This window comes from Cupressus sempervirens, chromosome 9, assembly GCF_028749045.1.
Source record: "Cupressus sempervirens isolate cs-2001-9-10 chromosome 9, ASM2874904v1, whole genome shotgun sequence".
Lineage (NCBI taxonomy): Eukaryota > Viridiplantae > Streptophyta > Pinopsida > Cupressales > Cupressaceae > Cupressus > Cupressus sempervirens.
In genome coordinates this window covers 341750487-341773410 of record NC_143126.1, presented here as the reverse complement: position 1 = coordinate 341773410, position 22924 = coordinate 341750487, and the positions used below count along the sequence as shown (strand labels likewise).

The 22924-nt window shown below is 38.5% G+C and overlaps 1 protein-coding gene across 1 annotated transcript in view; it reads left to right on the top strand.

Moving 5' to 3' along the window:
* The window catches only part of LOC149538726 (gamma carbonic anhydrase-like 1, mitochondrial), a 44011-nt gene extending 22838 nt beyond the window's left edge, over positions 1-21173 (top strand). Inside the window, exon 2 of the mRNA XM_089800059.1 lies at positions 20567-21173. Coding sequence (XP_089656185.1) covers positions 20567-20943 — 377 coding nt within the window. The 3' untranslated portion in view covers positions 20944-21173. The remainder of the gene's footprint in view (positions 1-20566) is intronic.
* The last annotated feature ends 1751 nt before the right edge of the window (positions 21174-22924 follow it).

Below are 22924 nucleotides of genomic sequence, written 5' to 3'. Positions count from 1 at the left end.
TTTGGCCAAGAAGCCATGGTACTAGCCGAATTTATGGTCCCAAGTCTGTGAATTGCAATTGACAATAGATTCAGAGATATGGAGAGGTTACGTGAATGCCTATATCAATTGAACAAATTGGATGAATGCAGATTAACAACACAATGGGCAACAGAGGTGGCACAAACCCGTCGAAAGGCATGGCACGACAAACATTTGAAAAGAACAAGGTTTTAGCCAGGCCAACTTGTGCTTCGGTATAATGGCCGCAAAGAGATAAAACTAGGGAAATTCAAGGTTAAATGGCTCGGACCGTATAAAGTGAGAGAAGTCGATGACATTGGATTCATAAAACTATGGACCTTAGACGGGGGCGAAATTCCTGACGCCATCAATGGATCGAAGTTAAAAATTTACCAGGAACAACAGAAAGGCGAAGTAAGGGATCATTGCAAATCAGACTTAGGTGATTAAAAAAAAAAGAGGAAAAAAAAAAACAATTAAAAAAAAATTGCATTGTCCCGTGGGTACTAGGAGTCCCGCGGAAACATGTGGCCGTGGACACTAAGTGTCTTGTGGACACTTGTGTCCCACGGACACATATGGCTGCAGACACTAAGTGTCCCACGGGCATATGTAGCTGCGGGCCATTGGTGTCGCTCACAATAGAAAGAAACCCCTGCGGAGGTTGACAGAGGATGAAACATAAACAACATCCCACTGACAATTGCCGTTATAAATCGTCCTCCAGGGTCAAAGGCAAAGAGCAAGGAAATTCTATGGACTAGCAAAGGAAAGAAGTAAAGCGGGGGAGTGAAGCAAAGCAGGAAAGGGCAAAGTCACAACTTTTGCGGAGACTACAAGGCTAGATAGGAACTTGAGGAGCGACTGCGGAGAAGTACTCAAGGATATATAATGAGCCATTTCGCGTGAAGAAGAGAAGGGTTCATAATTGGCGGAGAAGAGCAAACAAGATGGTATTTGTGGAGACGGGTAGAGAAACATTGCACAAGGAAAGAGAAGGAAACTCAGCTGCCAGGAAGACGGAAGCATTCTGCAAAAATTGGCAATAAACTTACCATTTTTGTTTTGTATTATAAAGACAAAGCAAGGGATAGTTAGTCAGTTAGTATGCATTCAGCAGGGAAGAGAAGGCAGTAGAAAGACCAGTTGAAGGGAAATGGTATGGAAAAGAATGCGAGTGTTGGCTTTTGGAGTCTGAGTTGCAGGACCGATAGCATCCAGCAACAAGAAATAAAAGGTGAAGGCCGATCTGTCACACCTCACAGTTCAGTTTGAAGGGTTGAATGACAGTGAGTGCCAGAGATGGTGGTAAGGGATTATAGATATAGATTTAATCAAACAAATTCTGATACGGGTGCAAGTACATTGGGCAATATAACTCTCGGTATTCTCTATTCAATTGTTTGAGTTGATCCTAAGAACTATGATAGAAACTTACAACAAGAATAGTAGAACCACTACATTTTTGTAAAAGAAGTAGCGTATGACAAACTCTTTCAAACCGTGATATTTCAGTAGGATTTTTGGCATTCTTGGCCAAGGAGGTCGCAAAGTGGGGACCAAGAATCACAAGTTGCCGCAGGAATGCAAGGAATATTGGGTAAAATTGGTGGGCCGCGATTTCACACTAGAGGAAATGGAGTCTTTGGTGAAAGGTGCCAAGAGTCGAGGACTACAGAGAGATTTCATTCGAGAGGGCCATTGGAGATGTATTATGGATGTAATTAGAAGCAGGTTGACGAGGGCAAGTAGGGCCTTAGATATCACCTTGCCTCAGATTACATTCGTGAACGACATCATGAATGATAGTGTGTATGATTGGGCCACGGTCCTCGCAAACAAGATGGAGGAGTTTATGACATTACAGCATCGAACATTTTTTATGCCACATCATGCCATCGACTTGTTTTTGGAAGCAACCCTTCATCAGGTTCCAATAGATGACTTTGAAGTTCCACCAAAGGGGAAATTGGTGCCAAGAGAACCTCTAGTATTCTACTAGAGGCATTTAGATACGGGTGGAACCATGACCGGTTAGAAGAGGGTATTGCAGGGGTTGGAGGCATACGGGGACACAGACAGTGGAAGGGAGGAAACCATAGAGAGTAGTGGGGCCGACCTGAGGAAGAGAGTACCTCGATAGAAGTTGGGAGGGATGTGGTAGTCGGAGGGTCCACATTTTTCCCCCCTCCCCAGTTGCCAACTTCGGCACACTTGACAGCCACTACCTCACTTATTCCTTTGTTTGGCCAGAGGCATGCGCCAGTTATCATGACTCCACCAATGGCCACAACAGATGTTATGACTCCACAAAATGTTTCACTAGACTCAGTTGCACCAGTAGCGCCAACAACAGAGTTAGTAGAGATGCACATGCCGGAGCCCGAACCTCAGGTTTGACTAGATGTGATCAAATTTGACGTTGTTGTCACCATTTCTTCGTTTTTATTGACTCCGCCAGTTCACACCTCATAGCCAACTCAACCAGAGATTGAGAGTATGGAAGTGACCTCGACAACACAACCACAAGCAACACAACCACAAGCAGCACAATCGGCGAAGGTTGAGGTGATGGACAAAGCCAGTGCATTCCTGCGACAACAGTTTTGATTCTTTCCTGCAGAGGTCAGTCCCTCCATTCAGTCCCCGAGGCATGGAAAAGTATCCCCAGGAGTAGCTGCCATATTAGAGCCATAGGAGGTGGGAGTACCCACTTTGAGGATGCGCCCGGAGAGGAGGCGGCACCGAATGTGGACGTGGCTACTGTGGGAGAGGCAGAGATGGATACCGATATGGAGTGGGTTATCGACGATGTGGGAAAAGAGGATTATGGGTCGGATGAGGATAGATGCAAGGCATACATCAGAGCCATGGAGGTTGTGATGGAGAGAGGACGAATCATTGGATATCAGGATTTGACTTGTAAGGAGTTACATTTGACCCGAGCCTATATTCGAGGGGTCTGTCCTAAGCGTTTTCGCTACTGCTTTGAGGCTAGGGGATGGCCAACAGTGGAAACACTGGGGGTGCTGGCTGATTGTGCTACAAAGCCTAAGTTGGGACCGTGGAATACTACTATGGAGAAGTTGACACACGAGATAGTGGGGGCATATAAAGGCGTCTATTATGCTTATAAGCATGCTGAGGCGGATAGGGAAGCAAAGAGGATTGCAACAGTGAGGTCTATAGCAGTCGAGATAGAAACTCGAGAGAAGTTAGTTGCTGAATTGGATAGCCAGCAGGCAACATGGGTAGCTGAGCGAGGAGCACTTTTGCAAGATAAGGAGAAGGCTAAACAAAGATTGCAAGTGACCGACTAAGGACTGCAGACAGCCTAGGCCTAGGGCATGGAGGTAGCACTTCTCCTGAAGGACGCAATGGAAGTTAACACACGGATGCAGAAGGATTTACACATCCACACTAATCAAGTTTATGAGTTGCGCCGGCAACAAAACACTTTAGGGATGCAACCTCCTCCCTAGTCCATCTTGTTTCTATGTTTGTATGTTATCTCCTAATTTTGTTACTTTTTGAGTCGCCAAGAGATGACTTTTCTTTTTTGGGGGGAGGGGGGGATGATGTTCGGCAAAATGGGTAGTTAGACAGTTACCGGTGCAGACACAGTTGTGTCATTTCATTAGCACCGTTTTGGACATTATAAATGTCGTGAACACTTATGTATTTTGACATCATTATCATTGTATGGAATATCATTGTTGTGTACAGAAAACATTTGATAAATGAATAGTATTTTGCATTAATTACATGTTTCTTTCCTGTTCACCTATGGGTTGAACAAATTCCAGATCAAAAGAGGCTAAAGCCAAATTATATGAAATCCCATTGACCTACTTTGATACCATGTTATGGTAAATCAATGTTATCGTTGTATTAAACAAAGGAGATGAAAGCTCCTTATATAGATTTACAAAGACGATGTCTCTAAAAGAAACAATCGTGAACTAAAGATGAAAATAGAAGATACGCAATACACTAAAGACTAACTAAGATGACCATTAAAGAACCATTATAATATTCTAATAATATCCTCACTAGCATGCTCCATAGGGAGCGTAGTCTCATCCAATGGAACCCCAATCAATCTTGGTGCTATCTCATCCTTATCTATCTGAGTCACATCCTTATCAACATCCCACCGCAAAGTTGGAGTCTGCCTCTACTTTGGAGTTTGACGATCCGCACGTTGAAGAGTATGATGCACTGCCACTAGCTTCTTCGCTCGTTTAGAGGTAAGTCTATTCCTCTTAGCAGAGTGGATAATGAATATGTGGACCACTTCCTCTCTGCAATTGAGGAACTAGCAATGTAATGCCTCGTGTGGAGATCCTTGGAAACAAGGATAAACAAAGATGAACATATATATATTTTTAAAGATAAAGCATAGGTATAAACATCTACAAACATAAGATCACAAAAATTGCTACAGAAGACTAAAACCAACAACCAAAGATCCCCAAGCGTTCATCACTAACAACGCATTCAATTCCATCTACATGAGTTAAACATACAAGGTTCATTGCATCAATACACTAACAAGGTTACAATGTTCATTTTAAATCCAAAACGCAGATTCCTAAATGGTTAAACCAAACAAGTTGATTTACCAAATGCATAGAGCATGAACGAATTCGTGAATAGCCATCTTGAAATTAGGCTAAGTTTGAATCCTGAACTCCTGAAATAAGACAAGTTTGAAATCTTGCCAACTTCAAAATCCTGGAATTTTTAATCTCAACTCTTACAGAGCTAAAACTCATCTCAAATGAATCATTGTATATATAAAATATATCATGTGGCATACTCTTCTTCCTCTTCTTTCTTATACTTAAGATTTATTTTATATATGACCCAAGCTCTTAAAGAAGCAATACACTTCTTACAATTGTAGTGCAATACTTCTCATAATTATGGTGTGATACTTTTCCAGTATCGTACGATATTACATATAACTGCAATACGATACTTCCCCAGTATATATGATATTTCGCATAATTGTTATGTGATACTTTACCAATATCGTATGATATGCTGTTCTACTGTCACCCAAGACCAAAAGCAAGGTTAAAAGGCTAAACTAGGAAGCAAATAAGGTTAGAACCTCCACACCAGGGAGTACCGGACCACCAAACTCAAGGAACAAATGCTTGAGAGCATCAGAAGCATAAAGAAGATCTAGATAGCTCCCATAAACAACGCTACTCTAAACCATGATAAATAACATTGTAATGAAGTAGAGTAACATCCTCATAGGATACATGCACATAAGTAACATCTCAAAAGGAAAGCACAAGCAAAGAAGCAACCAAACCAAAAAAACTGTGCTAGTTTCCTCCCTACCATAATGACACCATGTAGGGGATGTGACAATGATATTGATGAGTGGCTGATGTCTAACATCGATCTACCCATCCATCACAATAGAGCAACCTGTCTTAACCCAAGTACATTTCATATCCTCAAACAACAAAACAACCTTAGAGTACTCACTATCTAGGATGGTGGTTCGTACCTTATGTTCACTAGGGGGTACAAATGAGGGATTCATATTCAATATATCTTTTACCATTTAAAAAAAAAAAGTGGAACGAGCTACATTAAATGACATACCATTACCAACAAAAATTCTACCAATGGATGCCTCACAAGCTTCCTTAGCTTGTGCTTTGAACAAACTTTCCATTGAGCTCTTCTCAACACTACCCATCTTCCTTTCTCCTCTAGTCTTAGTAGGGCCGCCACTAGTACCAATGGCGGATGTTATATGCCTAGATGATTGCGAGTGAATAGGGGGTGATGTCACTGTCAAATTTTGCACCCTCGCCCCCTGCCATTTCAGCCTCTAAGTGCAATCTTTGGCACTCTAATCTCTCCTCATTAGTCAAGTCAGGACAAGTTTTGACTCCATGGCATGACACACCTAAAAGGTGTGTCTTCACCCTTGTATACCTGCCCCAAAAATCATCATGACAAACATGACAATCCCATACCCTAGTCCCTCCTGCATTCTTTTTATCTTGTAGCCTAGCTTTGACAAATTGGAGAAGAGGTTTTTTCTTATTGAAAGGACCCTTTGCATAATTCTTCATGATGGTGGAATGACGTTTAAACAAATCAGTTTTAGGATCAGCTTCTTTCCGAGTCCCACTACTAACAATATCATCCCCATCCACATTTAACTAATCACCACCACTACTACTAGTGCCTTCCATTGGTGCTCATTGTGCTTTGTATTGAGATTTTAATATGCAATGCTGAAACAATGGAAAAAAAACAATTAGACTCTTTCAAACTGCAAATTTATTTAAAAAATGGAAAATGGAAGCTTAAAGATTTTCACACTTACTTGGTGCATAATAGAGTAAGCTCAAACCGTTGCACAAGCTCTTGGAATCAAGCAAATCACCTCCTCTTCTTGCAAAATGAAAACCTCAGCTGCTTCTATAAGCTCAAGCTTCACATGCGATCCAAAACAAATGTCAACAATAGCATAATGTGGTCATCTTATCCAAGTCAATGCCAAAAAAAGACGCTTTTAAAACTATTTTTTGTTTTTGTTTTTGTTGTGCAAACCAAGGGGGACAATTAAGGAACGTCTATGGCATGCCCAACTCTCTCGAGGACAACCGTACGACCCCCCTTTATTGTTTTTGCCATCCCCGAGTTTTCAAGACATCTCCTCGACATTTTGGCAAAGTGGGTACAGCAGGGCGACGTCCCATACCTATCTCCTTATCCCTGGGACGTCCTCTTTTTTGAAACTTGGTGTTTTGGGGGGGGGGGAGGATGTGTCCCCAACAAACATAGGATTAAACCATAGTAATACGGAGACGCCCCCCCCCCCCCCACCCTGCCCAACGCACCGAGGACCTGGGGACTCTGTTCCCTTGTCCCTAGTGGCACCACCATATTCCACTACCTTCGTTGAGGATGGGGGGGACGTCCTGGTGTTAACTATTTGCTGATTTTACTATTTATGTTCCATGTTCAATGTTCCAATTCAATGCAATGTTCAAGTATTTACTCTTTTACATCTTTATATCTTATATTGCAATACATCTTTTCATCACTAGCAATTTTAAATACCATATGTATGGTATATACAATCCCCCGGTCCCCCATCGCTGTTCCCCTGCCGTCCCCAAATTGAGGCCCATTTGTCCCCTTGTCCCCTAGGGCGGTGTAACTATGGATTAAACTAATAAACAATAAGGATTCATAACACATTTGACATGTCACAAACTTATCTCCCATTCCTTACTCTCTCCATGCATCAACTTTGAGGAGAATAAGGATTTACTTGTGGTAGGGCATTGTATACCAATCTACAATTAAGTTTCCTCAAGAGTTCAAGACTCCATTCATATCCCATCTTGGGAGTCAACTACCTTGTGAGAATTTTCTCGGCCTTTCTCTACACAACACTAACCCATCCTCTTGAGGGGCAATAGCAAGTGATTAAGGAATAGGCTAGGAGTGATTGAGGAATAGACCAAGAGTGTATTGACTTCATATATATATAACAATTTTAAGCTCCAATTTCTTACTTCTCTCCTAATCATCAACCATAAGGAGGATGGGGAGTTGTGGTATAGTGCTTGACACCAATCTGTATGTAGGCTCCCTTAAGTCTTTAGGACCTCATCCATTTCTATCTTGGTAGTCACCTACCTTGTGAGGGTTTATTCTGCCTCTCCCTTCACAACACCAACCTATCCTCCTAAGGGGTGGTAACGAGTGATTGAGGAATAGGCTAGGAGTGTATTAACTTCAAATAGATTATATATATATATATATATATATATATATATATATATTGTTGTGGCTTAGAAATAGAGAAAAATAGCTATAAAAGAGCATAAATAAAACAAAAAAGACTCAATACATTTAGCCTAGGAAAACCCTTCAACTTGAAGGGAAAAAACCCAGCCACACTAGTAAAACATTTCTTTTATTGATCAAGAAATTTTCATAGTACAAGGCTTTCACTTGACTTGTTTACAATATACCAAGCAATCACATATTTAGATTGCATATGACTCTTCATATTTCACATGAAGGTCTCTCTGGCTCCCAAAAATAAGAACCTTCATATCTCCACATATTCAACACTTGACATTTACATACGCATGCCTTTTTACATGACGTATGACACGTCTTTTGATAATATCAACTTAAATATGATCACAAATATCTCTTTTAGCTGCAGATGACCATAACGGTCATAACAAACATATTTCTATTGCATAAAAATCACAGATGAAGATCTCTATTGCAGCAACAAACTTCAACAGTACACACATACAAATGTATGTATGCATATATTTGAAATATCTGATTTTTCTACTATAAAGTATAAGCCAATGAAACATGGGGACATTCCGGCCCTTGGACCATGTTTCAGGAATAAGTACATGGGGATGGGGACAACACATGTTCCCACCGCTGCTCAACTGCCACCTCACTGTCTGGGGAAGACAAAACAACACGATGTCCCTCAGGAGAGGTCAGCAAGCTCAGATTTGCAGTTCAACAAGCTCAAATTTGCATGCAAAAACAGTAAATGTCGTATTTCCAAGGGAGTTCGAACACATCAATTTTGGGAGAAAAATGCTTTGAAAATGAAAAATCCATAGGCCACACGAGGGCCAATATGCTGCAGCTCGGCGTGACCCCAGGACGCTGCAAGGTGTGTCGTGACTTGACCCACTCAGGGCTGCCACCCCCAGACTTTCAGTTTTGAATTAAAAAAAAAAGAAGAAATTGATGGGGAAATTGCATCAAATCAAGTTGATGTTTTTATACCCACTCCACCGTCAATGACTCAACCCCTTGCCACCTTCCCCAAACTTAGGCCTTTTGTCAGCCCGTCTCAAAAACCCGTCTCGACATCCCCGTCCCTGACAGGCAGGGGAATGCTGGTATGAACTGATTTAAAGCTATAGTACATATACGAGACCATACATCAGTCCCTTATTCAATAGCATTCAGTTGTATTATTCTATAAATCTGTTTTCGATTTATATGTGTTCTGGCTTTCCAATTTGTTGTTACAATTGCCGGCGGATAAATATTGGCAATTTCTTTCCTGGTTTGATGAATACCAAGCATTTTGTGAAAACCTTGTTCCTCCAATGACGATCGCTGAAGCAGGATTGACTGACTTCTTATATCATATCAATTGGAATGATAGGTTACAACCCAAAAGACACGCAATGACCATTCCTAATTGTCTCCTTACATTACACTAAACACACCGCTTGACATATAATTGGCCAGTAATCCCACTATCACCAATTAGACTTAATTAATCATTGTCCCCTTAATCCTTATTCTTAAGGATGATTATTATGATCGCTGCTTGTTATCTGAACAGAACAATTCTTTTCTATAATCAGTTCATTGCTGTTTATTAAAAAATCAGCCAGTATTATATATACAGTATGCTGTAAGCCTTGAGCATTGTTCATTATACTAATTTCCTGAATTGCATCTTGCCATTATCTCTAACAAATTAATTCCAGACTTCATATGATTGCATCTCTCCTCTCTCCATTGGATTGTTCTTCAATCACCGCACCTTCTAATACTTAATTAACCGCCATTTATTCCTCCACATGTTAATCTCTAACCTTGTCATATGGAAAATGTATTAACTGTGATACATTCCCAAGAGGCTTTTTTTTTGAACAGATAATTACATTCCACGATGGTGTGGTAGTGTTTGTGCCTGACATTCAAATACTGGTGTATATTTTGGCTCCCTGGATTTTTGCAATCATTATGCATAGCAGAAATGTAATAAGCTACCAATATTCACAGGAAACTCCTCTTCAGGATTTGTTGGGATCAACGAATAAGAGTTGTTCATCTTTCCATTTGGAATTGGTCACGTAGGCAATTGTATTGTGGTGCAGTGTAGGAGGGCATGCCAGTCCTTCCCTCCCCAAAATTGCCTGTCCTCAAGCAATGATAGAATGAACATAGAGACCAATCCATAATTTAGCTTCTGCTGCATTACTTTGACATCATTACATGTCTTGTGCCTTATTATGAATGTGAATTATGATTTGATAGTGGAAACTTGGCAAAGCTTAACTTGAATGTGAATTATGATTTGTAATTCCCCAATTGAGACTTTACTTGATTTCCCTTAAAATGCCCAACTAGGGTTTTGATTTTGCTTGGAAGTGGCAATTTAAAATGTTCCCACTACAAATCTGCTAATTCCCAATGATTAACATACATCACTGTGCATTTAAATCGAATTGAATTAAGAAACAATAAATGATTCACAGTACATCTGACCAGTAACATACTTAAGTCCCAATTCCTTACTTCTCTCCTAAACATTAACCGTTAGGAGGATGGGAATTTACTCGTATAAGTAGGTTTTCTCAAGGCTTCGGATTCTGTCCATACCACATCTTGGGATTCACCTACATTGTGAGGATTTGCCTTTCCCTACACAACACCAATCTATCCTCTTAAGTGGCTATAATGTGTGATATTCTTCTTCCTAACAAATGAGAGACCATTCATAGTCATCCAAAAATTATGCATTATATCAGTAATAAGTCTGCTGTTAGTCCTATAGCACTGTGATCTGCTGTTTCTATTCAGATATGTATCTCTTATTCTGATTGATTGAATGTCTTGTTCTTTTCTTATTAAATATTGATCCTTATGGATTGAAAAAAGAGATTAAGTTTCCAATTCCGTTTCCTATTGACCTTTCTTCAAATGGCCCTTTTCACTTTATATCCTCGTTGTGAGGCAAAGGTCACACCCTTTTATCTTAAATGCACTTCGCCAAGAACCTTTCACCATTAGGACCCTTGAAAGAAGCCAGCTCTTTATTATTCCTACCCTTTGAAAGGGACACATCATTTTACAATTAGATCTGTTCTTCTGATTACAGAGCAGACACTTGTTTCCTTTTTATTGCTTTGATCCTCTTTGGATGTCCATTTCAAATGAATCCTTGCCCCTTACATATCTTTCCGTATGAGGAAGGAATCATGTCTTTTAATTATTTGCCCTTTGAGTGAGTCACAACTGTTCATCCTTAATTCCTATCTTTTAAATATAATTACTTATTTACATTTCTTCAAGTCACTTGTATTTTCTTCCCTATCTGCTTAAAAATGATTCTCCTCCCCTTTATATCGTATTTTGAGGCAGTCACAGCTCTTCATTGCGTATCTCTTGATTTATATTATATTATGTTTTATTATTCCTTATTTATGTATTAATTTTTTTATATTTTAATTTTATTATTATTATTATTAGTTCCCATTTCAGAAAGGGGACATTACAGCTAGCATGCGTGGCAAGGGAAATAAAGTTATAATTATGGAACTCTTCATTAATGAAGCGTGCTGAAGCATACTTGACATGATCAGTTGTCAGCTTGCAGGAGTGAGATTGTCACATGACATACCACCTGGATGACCAACTAGATAAGTGTGAGTAGTGGGATCATAAAATCTATATTAGGGGAGAGTTGACAAGCAAAATACATGATATCTTGTTATTGGAATACAATGGGTTCTATATGAGACAATCTACATTTGACTTGTTTCTCAATGTTATCTTTTCACAGGATGTTGAGTTGGAGAAGGATGACTGCTATCATTGAGTGATTAACTACAATATATCTGTGAATGGACTTGTGTATCTTGTTCAAGAAGTCTAAAGTGGTCGAAGAGAAAAAGATAATTAATAATAAAACAAAGGCTACAGCCAAGGATATGGTGCTGTCAGATGATGTGTGCAGTGAGGCCCTTATAGCAGCTAGAGTGCGGACACCTACAAGGTATGGTTTGAACTCTGTTCCATAACTTAAAACTTAGTTCCTCTTACATTGCCCCCTTTAGCAGAGGATTCACTGAGCATAACAGGTGTCAAATGTTAATAAGTAGGAGTTGCCACAGCAAGTTATTTTGTGATATTGCTGTCAGGATTCAACCGTGCAATTTTTCAGTCAAACTCATTTACCCATGTTTCACGAATAGTGGTTCATATGGACCCATCTCTCATGAGAATGAATGGAACACTTAGCACTCATTGCAACTAGGTGATGTTCACAGGGGTGACGCTACACCGTTGAATCCTGATAGCACTATTACAGTTGATAAGTACATTGGTGATTGGTTAACTAATTTGGGGCTGGTCCAAATCAGGCTCCTATTTAAAGATCATATTCTTCAAAGAGAGGGATGTATCCAAATCAAAATTTAATTCAGCAGTCAGGCGACCTTGTAGAAGAATCACTAGTGAAGGATGATTTGACTGTGATATGTGGAGGAGCACTAGAGTGATATTGAAGAGGATGGTTGACTGCATGAGCAAAAGCTAAAAATATTTTGGATGATGCTGTGATATGTGGAGGAGCACCAGAGTGATATTGAAGAGGATGGTTGACTGCATGAGCAAAAGCTAAAAATATTTTGGATGATGATTCTTCATATGCATATACAGTGCAGAAGGTCCCAAGAGTCAATAGGGGTTGATTTATTATATGCAAACATGTATTTGCTATGATTAAGAACAGGGATAAGTATGACACACTTCACTGTCTCGTGAAGAACATTACACTGACATTTAAGGCAGAGGTAGATATTGGGGAAGTCTAGCAAAATAAACAAACACCTCATTATTATATTTAAAAGTGTATTATCTGTAACAAATTAAGTTGTGATTTACAATCTTCTGGGAGCAACTCGTAGTTTTATTAGCTTCTGACACTTAAGGTCCATCAACTGGACTCATCTCCAGGAAGTTGATTTAACACCCATGCTTCCATGAGGGTGTTGAGGGTTTGGAAATTTATAAGCAAGGATTGCACTACAGAATTTTCACACCTATGAAAGTTAAGGTTGGCTGACACACCGTATAGTGATGTTTGAGGAATGGCTTATGGCTATGTTTAACACTCCTCTACATCTATTCCTATGAAAGACTTAAATAATTATACGCGATGAGTTGAAATTTGGACTACTAATATTTTGCAGCGAAGAAGGTACATGTCTGAAGTTGAACAACTAGCACAATAAATGGACAAGGCTTTGAAGGAAAGAGATGAGATCAAAGTAATGAGAATCAGAATCGGATCGGAATTGGCAAGGTCGAATCAAATCGTGAATCGGCAAATTTAAAAAAACTTGTAATGTCCCCATTTTTGGCTGACCTCGTGTAGCGTGCCGGTTTTGCCTATCCTCGACTCTCGTAGGCAAATGGTGTGGAGAGAGAGTCAATTCTGCGGATCAGATGGTCATATTTTGCTCTTGAAGAAGTGTTAAGAGGTTATATTTCATTATTATGTGTTATTCGGGGCCTACATGTTATAATTTTAAGTTGAGTTGCACTTTTTATTTTATAAAATTACTTTATTATAAAAAGTGCATCATAATGAGGTTTTATAAAGGATGTTTCTAGAAGTTCTAGCAACTTCTTAGAAAAAGTGAATAAATAGAGGGCTGGGCCTCTCATTTGCACATGCTTGGATTTGAGATTTCTTCTACTTCTTCCATTGTGGAGCAATTTGTAGTCTCTTGGGTCTGCAAATACTATTCGATCTTTGGGAACGAATCACTCCCCTAGATTGGCATAACTAAGGTAGTGAAATATCTACTGAAGGGTTGCATAATTGGAGTTGGTATTCGGCCATCTCATTGGAACTTCATTGAGAAATTGTTTGAAGGGTTTATTTTGGTTGGAATAAGGGTTTCAGATTTACCCTAGCATTGGTGAAGCGTTTGGCAGGGGTTTGAAGACAAAATTTGTGCATTTTCAGAATTGTCAAATCAGGGTTTGGAACCACATAATTGCTCATATCTTCTCAACCCCTTGGAGTTATTTTTTATGGTTTGGTAGGGTTACTACCTAACCCTAGGCGCCCATATTCCTTGCATTTGGGGGTCCCAAAACCCCAGCATTATTTTTATATAGGGGCCGTACATGCTGGCCTGGGTACGGCCTTGCCGGTAGAATCAGCAGCAGCAATTTGGGGGTTCGTTTGTGGAGGATTTAGTGTTTTTGGCAGCGGTTTACATCAGACATCTCCAGCAGCAATACCAGGTGCACATATTGAGGTTTTTGATTGTCAAAGGTGTTGCATACAAATAGTTGAACAGTCAGCACTGTCATTGCATTGTTGGTTATCTCCAGTTATTAGTTGCTGTTGTAAACCAGTCATCTATCATATAATCTGAACTGGGTTATTGTCATGTCATAGCATTGCATTGTCAAGGGTTTGATGTATTAGAAGTGCATAGTTGTGACAGTCCCCTAAATCTGATATTGTAAAATCAGTCATTAATGTAGATGCACAGCTCAGTCCATTATAATCAGTTGTAATCAGAGTTGCATGCATTAATAGGATTGAATATGAAGGTTTATATGTTGACATCAATCTATATTCATATGCATATGTATTAGACACCACAGTCCTTATATTCTGAAAGTATCAAATCTGAGAGTTTCCATATTCTGAATATTGTTATTGGTACTGTTATTGTTCATTACATTACATTTCGATATTGGCATTGTACTTTGTGGTTTCGTTGCACAACAATTAGCCCTATTCGCAGCTCTATTCAGTTACATGCCAAGTGTTTGACAAATTGTCTCAGTTCAGTTTGAGGGTTTTAGTGGCCTTAATAGTAAGGGTCATTACAAAACTCTTTAAATTTAGAGATTTAAAAAATTTAAAACTTATTTCATGCACCCTTTATTGAATATAACTTAAACACACTATAACATCATCAAATAGAAGTTAACATACATAAACATGGAATATAAACGATAAATCCATCACATACGTAACTATGTTACATGTAAAATGTAAATTGTGGGCTGTAGCTAAAGTAAATAGAAATATAATGATTCAAATCATAGAATGTATGTAAGATGAAGATTCATAAGACATCAAATCATAAATGTATGTAAGAATCTAAGATGAAGATCCATGAAACGTATGTCTATCAATATCTGTAAACAAAATGAAAAAACAAGGCTCCGGCTCAAGCCTCATCATCATCCTCAAGTTCGGTCGTAGCCTCAGCCTCAGGCTTTGAGTATCTAGCTTGCCTACTAGAAAGGCGTCTAAGGTAGGTCTTAGAGTATTGCCGAGCCATAGCCCCCGCATGTAAGATGGGCTTGCAAACAACATCACTACGGCCTGTGTCTGTGCGTGCGTGTGCGTTTACCAGTGCTTGAACATGCTCTAGCTGCCTCCTCTGCCATGGCTTCAACCTCAGCCTCTCTATTCATTTGGTCAACCCACTCATGGTCTTCCTCAGTGAAGATTGGATCCACAGCCTCAGTGAGCGCTCTAATTCTAGATCAATCTCCTCCAAAATGATCGGAGAGGAGTCAGTGCTCAAAATCTGTCTGATCGTAAGACGAAGGTTGTAATGAACAAAGACAAGATCATTCAACCTCTGCACAGTCAACCTATTTCTCCTCTTCGAGTCGATGTCTTCGGACATGGACCAACTGCGCTCATATCCAAAAGTGCTACTTGGCTGACTCAAAATATAGATGGCAATTTTTTGAAGTTTTGGGGTTGTGGGCCCAAACATTTGCTACCATCTATCTGAAATAAGGGAAAACAAAAACAGTTAGTCTCATTTACAATTTTAAAATTACATAATCAAAAATTAAAATGCATGACTTAAAAGTCAAACTTTAGATTCATGAATATTATTTAATTTTTACCTAGTTGTATTGTTGTTCGAGCATCTATGGCCATCCTGCTAGAGAAAAGTGGCCTTTCTTTATTATTGAACTTGATGAGCTCAGTGGTTGCAGCTGCGCTATCCTCATCACTACTCAACCTCTGGATCACTGTATATAAGCCAGTGAGAACCTCCTCATCCGCCTTGAAGTCAGGACGGGAAAGAAATGTTGGATTCAAAAAGTAAACTGTTGCATGGATGGGTCGGTGGAGCTGATTCTGCCATCTCCTATCAATGATATCCAAATAGGGGCATTCTTCTCCTGCACTCCTGCATATTGGGCTCTAATGGTCTCCTTGGCCCTATCCATGCTCTCATATATGTAGCCCATAGAGGGCTTTTCCCCATCAGCAGTTCGTAGGAGACCATCAAGGGGCTCAGTGACTTGCATATAATGTAAGAAAAACATTTGAGTCAAAACTTAAATATAAAATAATATAACTAAAAGTAAAACTAAATCATTAAACAATTAAATATTAAATAATAAATATTAAATACTAAATGTTAAATTGCAATAAATTTACCTTAAGGATTTCTTTATCAGGTTTCCAAAAACCATCATCATCAAAGATGCAATTCACCACATCTACCCTTGTAGTGGTCGTAACACAGGAAGATGTAATCCACTCTCGCCCAACAAACATGCTCCTCAAATCGTCCCTTGATGTCAACAAGGACTGCAGTGTGATGAAATTCGAGACAAAGCTCGTGATGCCTGGACGAGCTAACTCCTTGCCTCCAGTGTAGTCCCTCATTGTGCTATGGACGAATGAATGATTATAGGTAAACTTGCATATATTTTTTGCCTTTTTGACACATGATTTGACTTACTCAAGCTTGCCAATCTCCTCCAACATGAGGTCAAGGCAGTGTGCTGCACAAGGAGACCAAAATATGGTGGGGTGCCTCTCCATCGAAAGTTTACATACAACAATTTTAAATTAATTAGAAATTCAAACATGTTAGAACTTAGGAAACTTAGAATTAGAAAAAGTTCAAAATTGAAATAAATTTATTTTCAAAACTTGAAAAGTTAAAAGTTTACTTGCAACAAAATAACTTGCTGCATTATTCGTCACCACTTGCACCACATGTTGTTCCCCCACCTCTGCTATGACTTCCTCAATAACCTCATATAAGTATGCGGCATTTTTTATATGAGCAGAATCATCAATGGATTTGAGGACTATGGTATATCCTACAAAACAATGAATTATCATGGATCATCAACAAATCAAAATTTGAAATATTCAATCACGATTTACAATTCACTATGTATGTAGGAAGGTAGAATAATCAATCATCTGCATAGGAAACAAGAAAATCAAGGAGTGTTCTATTCCTCCTATTTGTCCAACCATTAGTCATGATGGTGCAACCCTTTTCGATTCACTCAATTTGGTGGTCCTCAAGCTCAACCTTCATATCTTCTACCATTTCATCCAAGAGGTATCCACTCAACTCAGCCTCAGTTGGGGCTTTAAACCCCGGACCACAAATAACAACTGCATCTATCATGTTTTTCTAGTAAGGAGCCCTATCACAAATAGATTATGATTAGAAATTTAGATGTCAAATCATTATGTAAGCTTGTAAAGTGAATTTATGATTAATCAATGAATCATAAAACAAGTAGATATAATTAAAGTTTTACTTTAACCTTAAAGAAAACAAAGAAAAAAGAATCAATTACCTGGTTGCAACAAATGGAATGTTGCAAAAGTACCAAAATTTGCAAATCTCTTTTCTAGTAGCATCATGAATGTCTTTGTTCAAACCTATGCCCTCAAGCGTAGTGCGGGGCACAAAGTAACTATCCAATTTGTTTTTCCACACTCTAGGCCGCAATAGGTTGGAGTTGGACTCAATTTCAGTATAAGACCGACTAGCACTAGCATGAGCACTAGAACTAGGATGAAAAGGAGGCTTGGAAGAACCCTCTCTAGCACAACCTACGAAAGCAAAAGCAGATGCAGCTATGGGAGTATAGGAGCCAATAGCCCTTAACCCTTCAAGCTGGCTTTTCTTATTCAATTTCTCTTGTTCATATCTTTCTAATGCCACTAAACAAGTGCGTTTTGCCTCAATAGTTTGTTGAGTGCAAATTGTAATATCATGTCTGGGTATAGCAGCAATGTGGTATTTGAATCTATAAATACCACTAGAATTTATTTCTTTACAAAACATACATTTCGTTTGAAATTTATTTCTTTGAGGAAACTTTTCAGTATATTTCCAACATTCATCTTTTTTACCTATTGCGGAAAATGAAAGCAAAGGGCTACTGCAATAAGAAAATTCAAGTAAAACCTCAAAGTTTGAAACTAATAAACAAAAGCTATAAAACAAAAAACCTTAGTTTGCAATTTAGTAAAACTAAAAAGCATTCAAGATTTGCAAATGAAAATTAAAAAAATTTAACAAAAAATGCATAATACATTAATGTGCGAAAAAAAAAATCAACACTTACCTCTTGCAAATGAGTTGAGGAGTGTTGAAAAAGATAGATTTACTGTCTACCAAATCAAGATAATCTTTTAAACTTTCCCATATTCGTTCCTCCCTTTCCTCCAAACCTTGGGGTTCAACACCAAATACAGGACAAATCTTTTCAATCCAAGCACGCGTTCCGTCTGGACCAATAGGAAAAGGAGCTGTTATTGACTCTTTAATGCTCCCAATGCAATCTTATGGCCTCCCTAGATGGATTTCTGATCTCTTTGGTGCTCTTCCTTCTTGCTGGTTGGAAACTTATGGTTTTTTTTTCCTCTTCTTCTCTCTCACTTTTTCTCTTTTCTACTCATGCTTAACAATTAGAAGGCCCTTTAGGGTTAAAACAAAGAGGAAAGGCCAAAAAGAAAACAAAAGAAATGTTTGTTTTGATTAAAAAATAAGTCCACTTTATGCCTTGCCGTGCGGCTGATTCATGGAGCTGATTCGGCTGATTTTTTCCATGAATCGCATGAATTGGCGATTCATGAGAAAAAATTGGCTGATCCGATTCATGACTCATGAAAAATCACCTAGGTTGAATCGAATCACGGAACCGGCAATTTAGGCGATTTCATGGCGATTCTCGGAACTTTGGATGAGATGCACAGCAAACTAGAGAAAGAATTTTTTTAAATTAGATATTTAAGGAGCAGCTCTGGTGATAAATTCAACCCACTGGGCAGAAGATAGGAAAGTGGTAGTGTTAGAGAAGGTGGTAACTCTGCAAACTCAGTTTGAGGAAATGACAGATGCATGAGACCGGGTTTACAGTAACCAGCAAAAGCTACAAGGAAATATTAATGAGGTCATGCAGAGGGTCTAGTACACTCAAGGGAGAAGGAACTAATAGTGGTGATTGAGCATGTGCATGCGCGCAGGTGCGGTGAAGTATATTGAGGTGAGAGTGGTTTGGAGTTGGAACAATGGGTCTGTTTCAGTTGGAGCAATACAACTACTCTACAGAACCACTTCTTTTGCATCAATGCCTCCTTTTCCATGGACCTTTCCCTATCCCTATCCCTATTGCCGCAGTCATTTGTTTTATTCCATGGAGCTGCTGAAGAATAAAAATCCGTCTCTTATTCCACATAAAATTGAATAATTACAACATAAAAACTACTTTATATAACAGCAGCAGATAGAGCAAGGATAAGCAGCATATCCATTCATTACGCAATTACAAACTGATCAAGACTAGGAGAAGAAGTGGTGATCCAAAAGTTATGGATCAGAACTTGAGCAATCTACGTACGAATCATGCCAATCACTTCTCTTGCACTGGCCCCTTCCTTTGTAAGGAGCTCTTCCTTGTCATCTTTGCTTTATGCTTTTGTTTTATTCTTTAGTTGATTGAGTATTGTATGCAATGATGTAATTGGTTAGTGTTGTCTGGTATAAGTCTATAAGATGGTTGTGTTGTACATACCCCATTGGTGAAACTACTATATATGTATAATTTCTTGGTCAGGTTTTATAGCTTTTCTTGTGTTGCTATTCTCTACCATATTACTATAATATATAAATAGAGAGGAAAACATATCTATCTGTTACATGATATGTGTAATCACGTGTGTTCCCCTGCTGTTGCATTTTGTGTTGGCAGTTACTGGAATAACTCAAGCGTAACTTTGAAACTGCTATTAGCTCGGTGAACTGTACAACAAAAATATATATTTTTGTTGTCTCCTGGAAAAGGAGAAAATTCATGAAAGAACTAATCTATGTTAATTAGTATTGGGGATCTTGAAATAGGAAAGAAAACTAACCACAGCTGTAAAATAGTTCAGGGAATACACAGCATCGAAGTGAACCATATAAATAAAATATGGATTCCAAATCAGAACAAAAGGTCTACATATTGCTTCCCAATCAAAAGCTTAAAAAATTCCTAGCTCAAAGAAAATAGAAGACGAAAAAATAGTTCAACAACCCATGCAAATGACACACCTGAGATAGATTACCTTCAAATTTAATAACAATAGTGTCTTTCCTATAGAGACATTTATGGGTAGGTTGTTACAATGAGGGCATACTGTTTTCTGCAATTGTGTCATATTCAGTTTGAAACACATGAAAGACATTTGTTATTTGAGAATGTGCTCACATAGAAGGTCTATTCACTAGAACACTCGTATTCTTGCAAGTTTCCCTGGAACCAGGTGACTCATATACTTGTTAAGGATTCTTGGTATAACAATAAGTGGGATGTAGTTCTTAGATCTTTTTAACTGTTCATTTGCTTCATTTTGGATTCATATGGTATCCTGATTTGACAGAAACTGTGTTTTGTTTTCTGGAGGAAAATTCAGGCCTTCCTGCGGAGACATTCATTGATAGGTTTGTTACTATTGGGGCGTACAGTCTGTTGCGATCATGCCATATTGAATTTGAAAGCATTATAGGGCAACGTTGTGTTCTTATGGAAGGTTCCTTGGTAGAAACACATGCAATCTTGGAAGCTGGATCAGTTCTTCCTCCAGGACGCCGTATTCCTTCGGGTGAACTTTGGGCTGGAAATCCTGCAAGGTTTGTAAGGATGCTAACACCTGATGAAGTCACAGAAATCCCTAAGATTGCAAAAGCTGTTAGTTATATTGCACAAGATCACGCCTCTGAATTTTTGCCCTACTCCACAGTATATGTGGAGGTGGAAAAGTTGAAAAAATCCCTTTCCATGCCTCTATGAGTAATTGCTTGGTTTCATATGTTGATAATTGATGGGTAGCTCATATGCTCATTGAATTTATTTTAAATACATCTCTGTTTTTCTTCAGTCGCAGAACTTTCAGTAGACATGTCAAAAATTTATCTTTCCATGGAAGTTTTTGTAAACCACAATAAATAATGAGACCCGTTTGGTATTCTGTATGAGTTCAACTTATCTTTATGGAAATAGAGTGAAACATCTTGTTGATATGACCTGGGGACACTGCAAACATCTCTATTCCATGACTAAGCCTAGTCGCTCAGTACGTGAACACAAGTTATGGGTTTTTGACCAATAGCCTGCTGAATGCTTTTATGAAAAACTGTAGTAGCCCTGTCAAGGTATATTAATTATAGGCCATTGATGCTGACAAAATTAATAATGTCGCTAAACAACTCTAATGCATTTGATGTAATATAGCTGATGATCTCTTCAATACTTTATTACATTTTAAAAATATGCTTTCTTCACAAGTAAAATTACATAAAAGGATGTGAACTTGTATTACTTATCATTCATTGGTTATTCCATGTGGTTTTCTTCACCGAATATTAATTGTTTTACAACAGCTATGCTGGATGTTATTTTGACAATCAACTAATGTCAAAGCCCTGATTTGGAGTTCATTGTAGACTATAGTTTGTGGGATATTGGAACTATAGCCTACTTGCTGGATGTAGTTTGAATTTCCATTATAAGATAAATATATTATTGCACATCTTGTCTGTTCTTTTTTGATTGATAAAAGGCTATTGTCAGAATTATATTAAATAAATAGTTCAGAATATACACAAACGAGCTAAAAAAACAACAACAAAACAAGTCTGAGAATTATAACCTGACCTGGAGAAAAGAAAAGATCCAAAGACAAAAAGTCCGCTGAAAACTAAAACCTAGAAGCAACTATTATATCTAATCCCTCCCATTTTGAAATGAGTGATCAGAGAGTCCAAAACACAGAAGATCCAAGCTAATAAAATCAGTCTCTAAACAACAGAAAAGAGTTGCAACTATCGTTCAACTAAAGAATAAACATTATGATCCCTAAATTCCCTAATCTTGCATTCCTAGAAGAAGATATAGCTGCATAGCTTTGGCCACCACTACCACGACCTCTTCCCAATTTGCCCCCAACAGCAGCATCTGTTATCCTGTGCATGAAGACTAGATTGGCCTCTCTGTTCTACAATTCTTCTCAATTCCACCCGACTTCTCAATGCAGCTTCTTCAACCACCCAGTCTAGATCCTTGTCTTCTATGTCTTGAGGTTGAGGTTCTTGTGAATCAAAGCTATTTAAAGCCCAACTTCCGTATTGTGAAGTCTTGGCTCCTCTTCATTCTCAATCACAAAGTCCTCTTCCTCGTGGGAATCTCTAACCTAAGTTGGCCCTTCATTATGTTTGAGCATATAAAGCTTCATGAAAAAATCAATCTTCTTTTTAATACCAAATCTCCTGCTTTTAAGTACTCTGTGATCTTTGATATTCTCTTGGGAGACTGACAGTTTATGATTGCTATGTAATCTTTTTGTCTCAAAATCATGAGGTTCTTATCAATGTTCGTGAGAATTCTGGTCGTATCCTCCAAGAAGTCTTTATATTCCACATAGTTTATCCGCAGTTATTTTATTCAAACCTACATCCAAATGAATGGCTAGCAACATAATTGGAATCTCAGTGTTGACCCTATATTTGTGTTTAGTTATGATGAAATGCCCTCCCTAGAATACCCATAATAATTTTAATGAACACGATATGCATATCTTCAAGAATTTCTTGCATCCTTTTAGTAGTCACAACCTCTAGAAAAAAGCTACTTATCTTATAGGTTTCTCAACCTTGAATAGAATGGGGGACTCCATATTATTAGTTTTGAGTGTATTTAATCAGCTCTAATCCCATAAACAAAGCCGTAGAAGTTGATGAGGACAAGATGTTTGCTCGAAACTCCACCTTTTCAC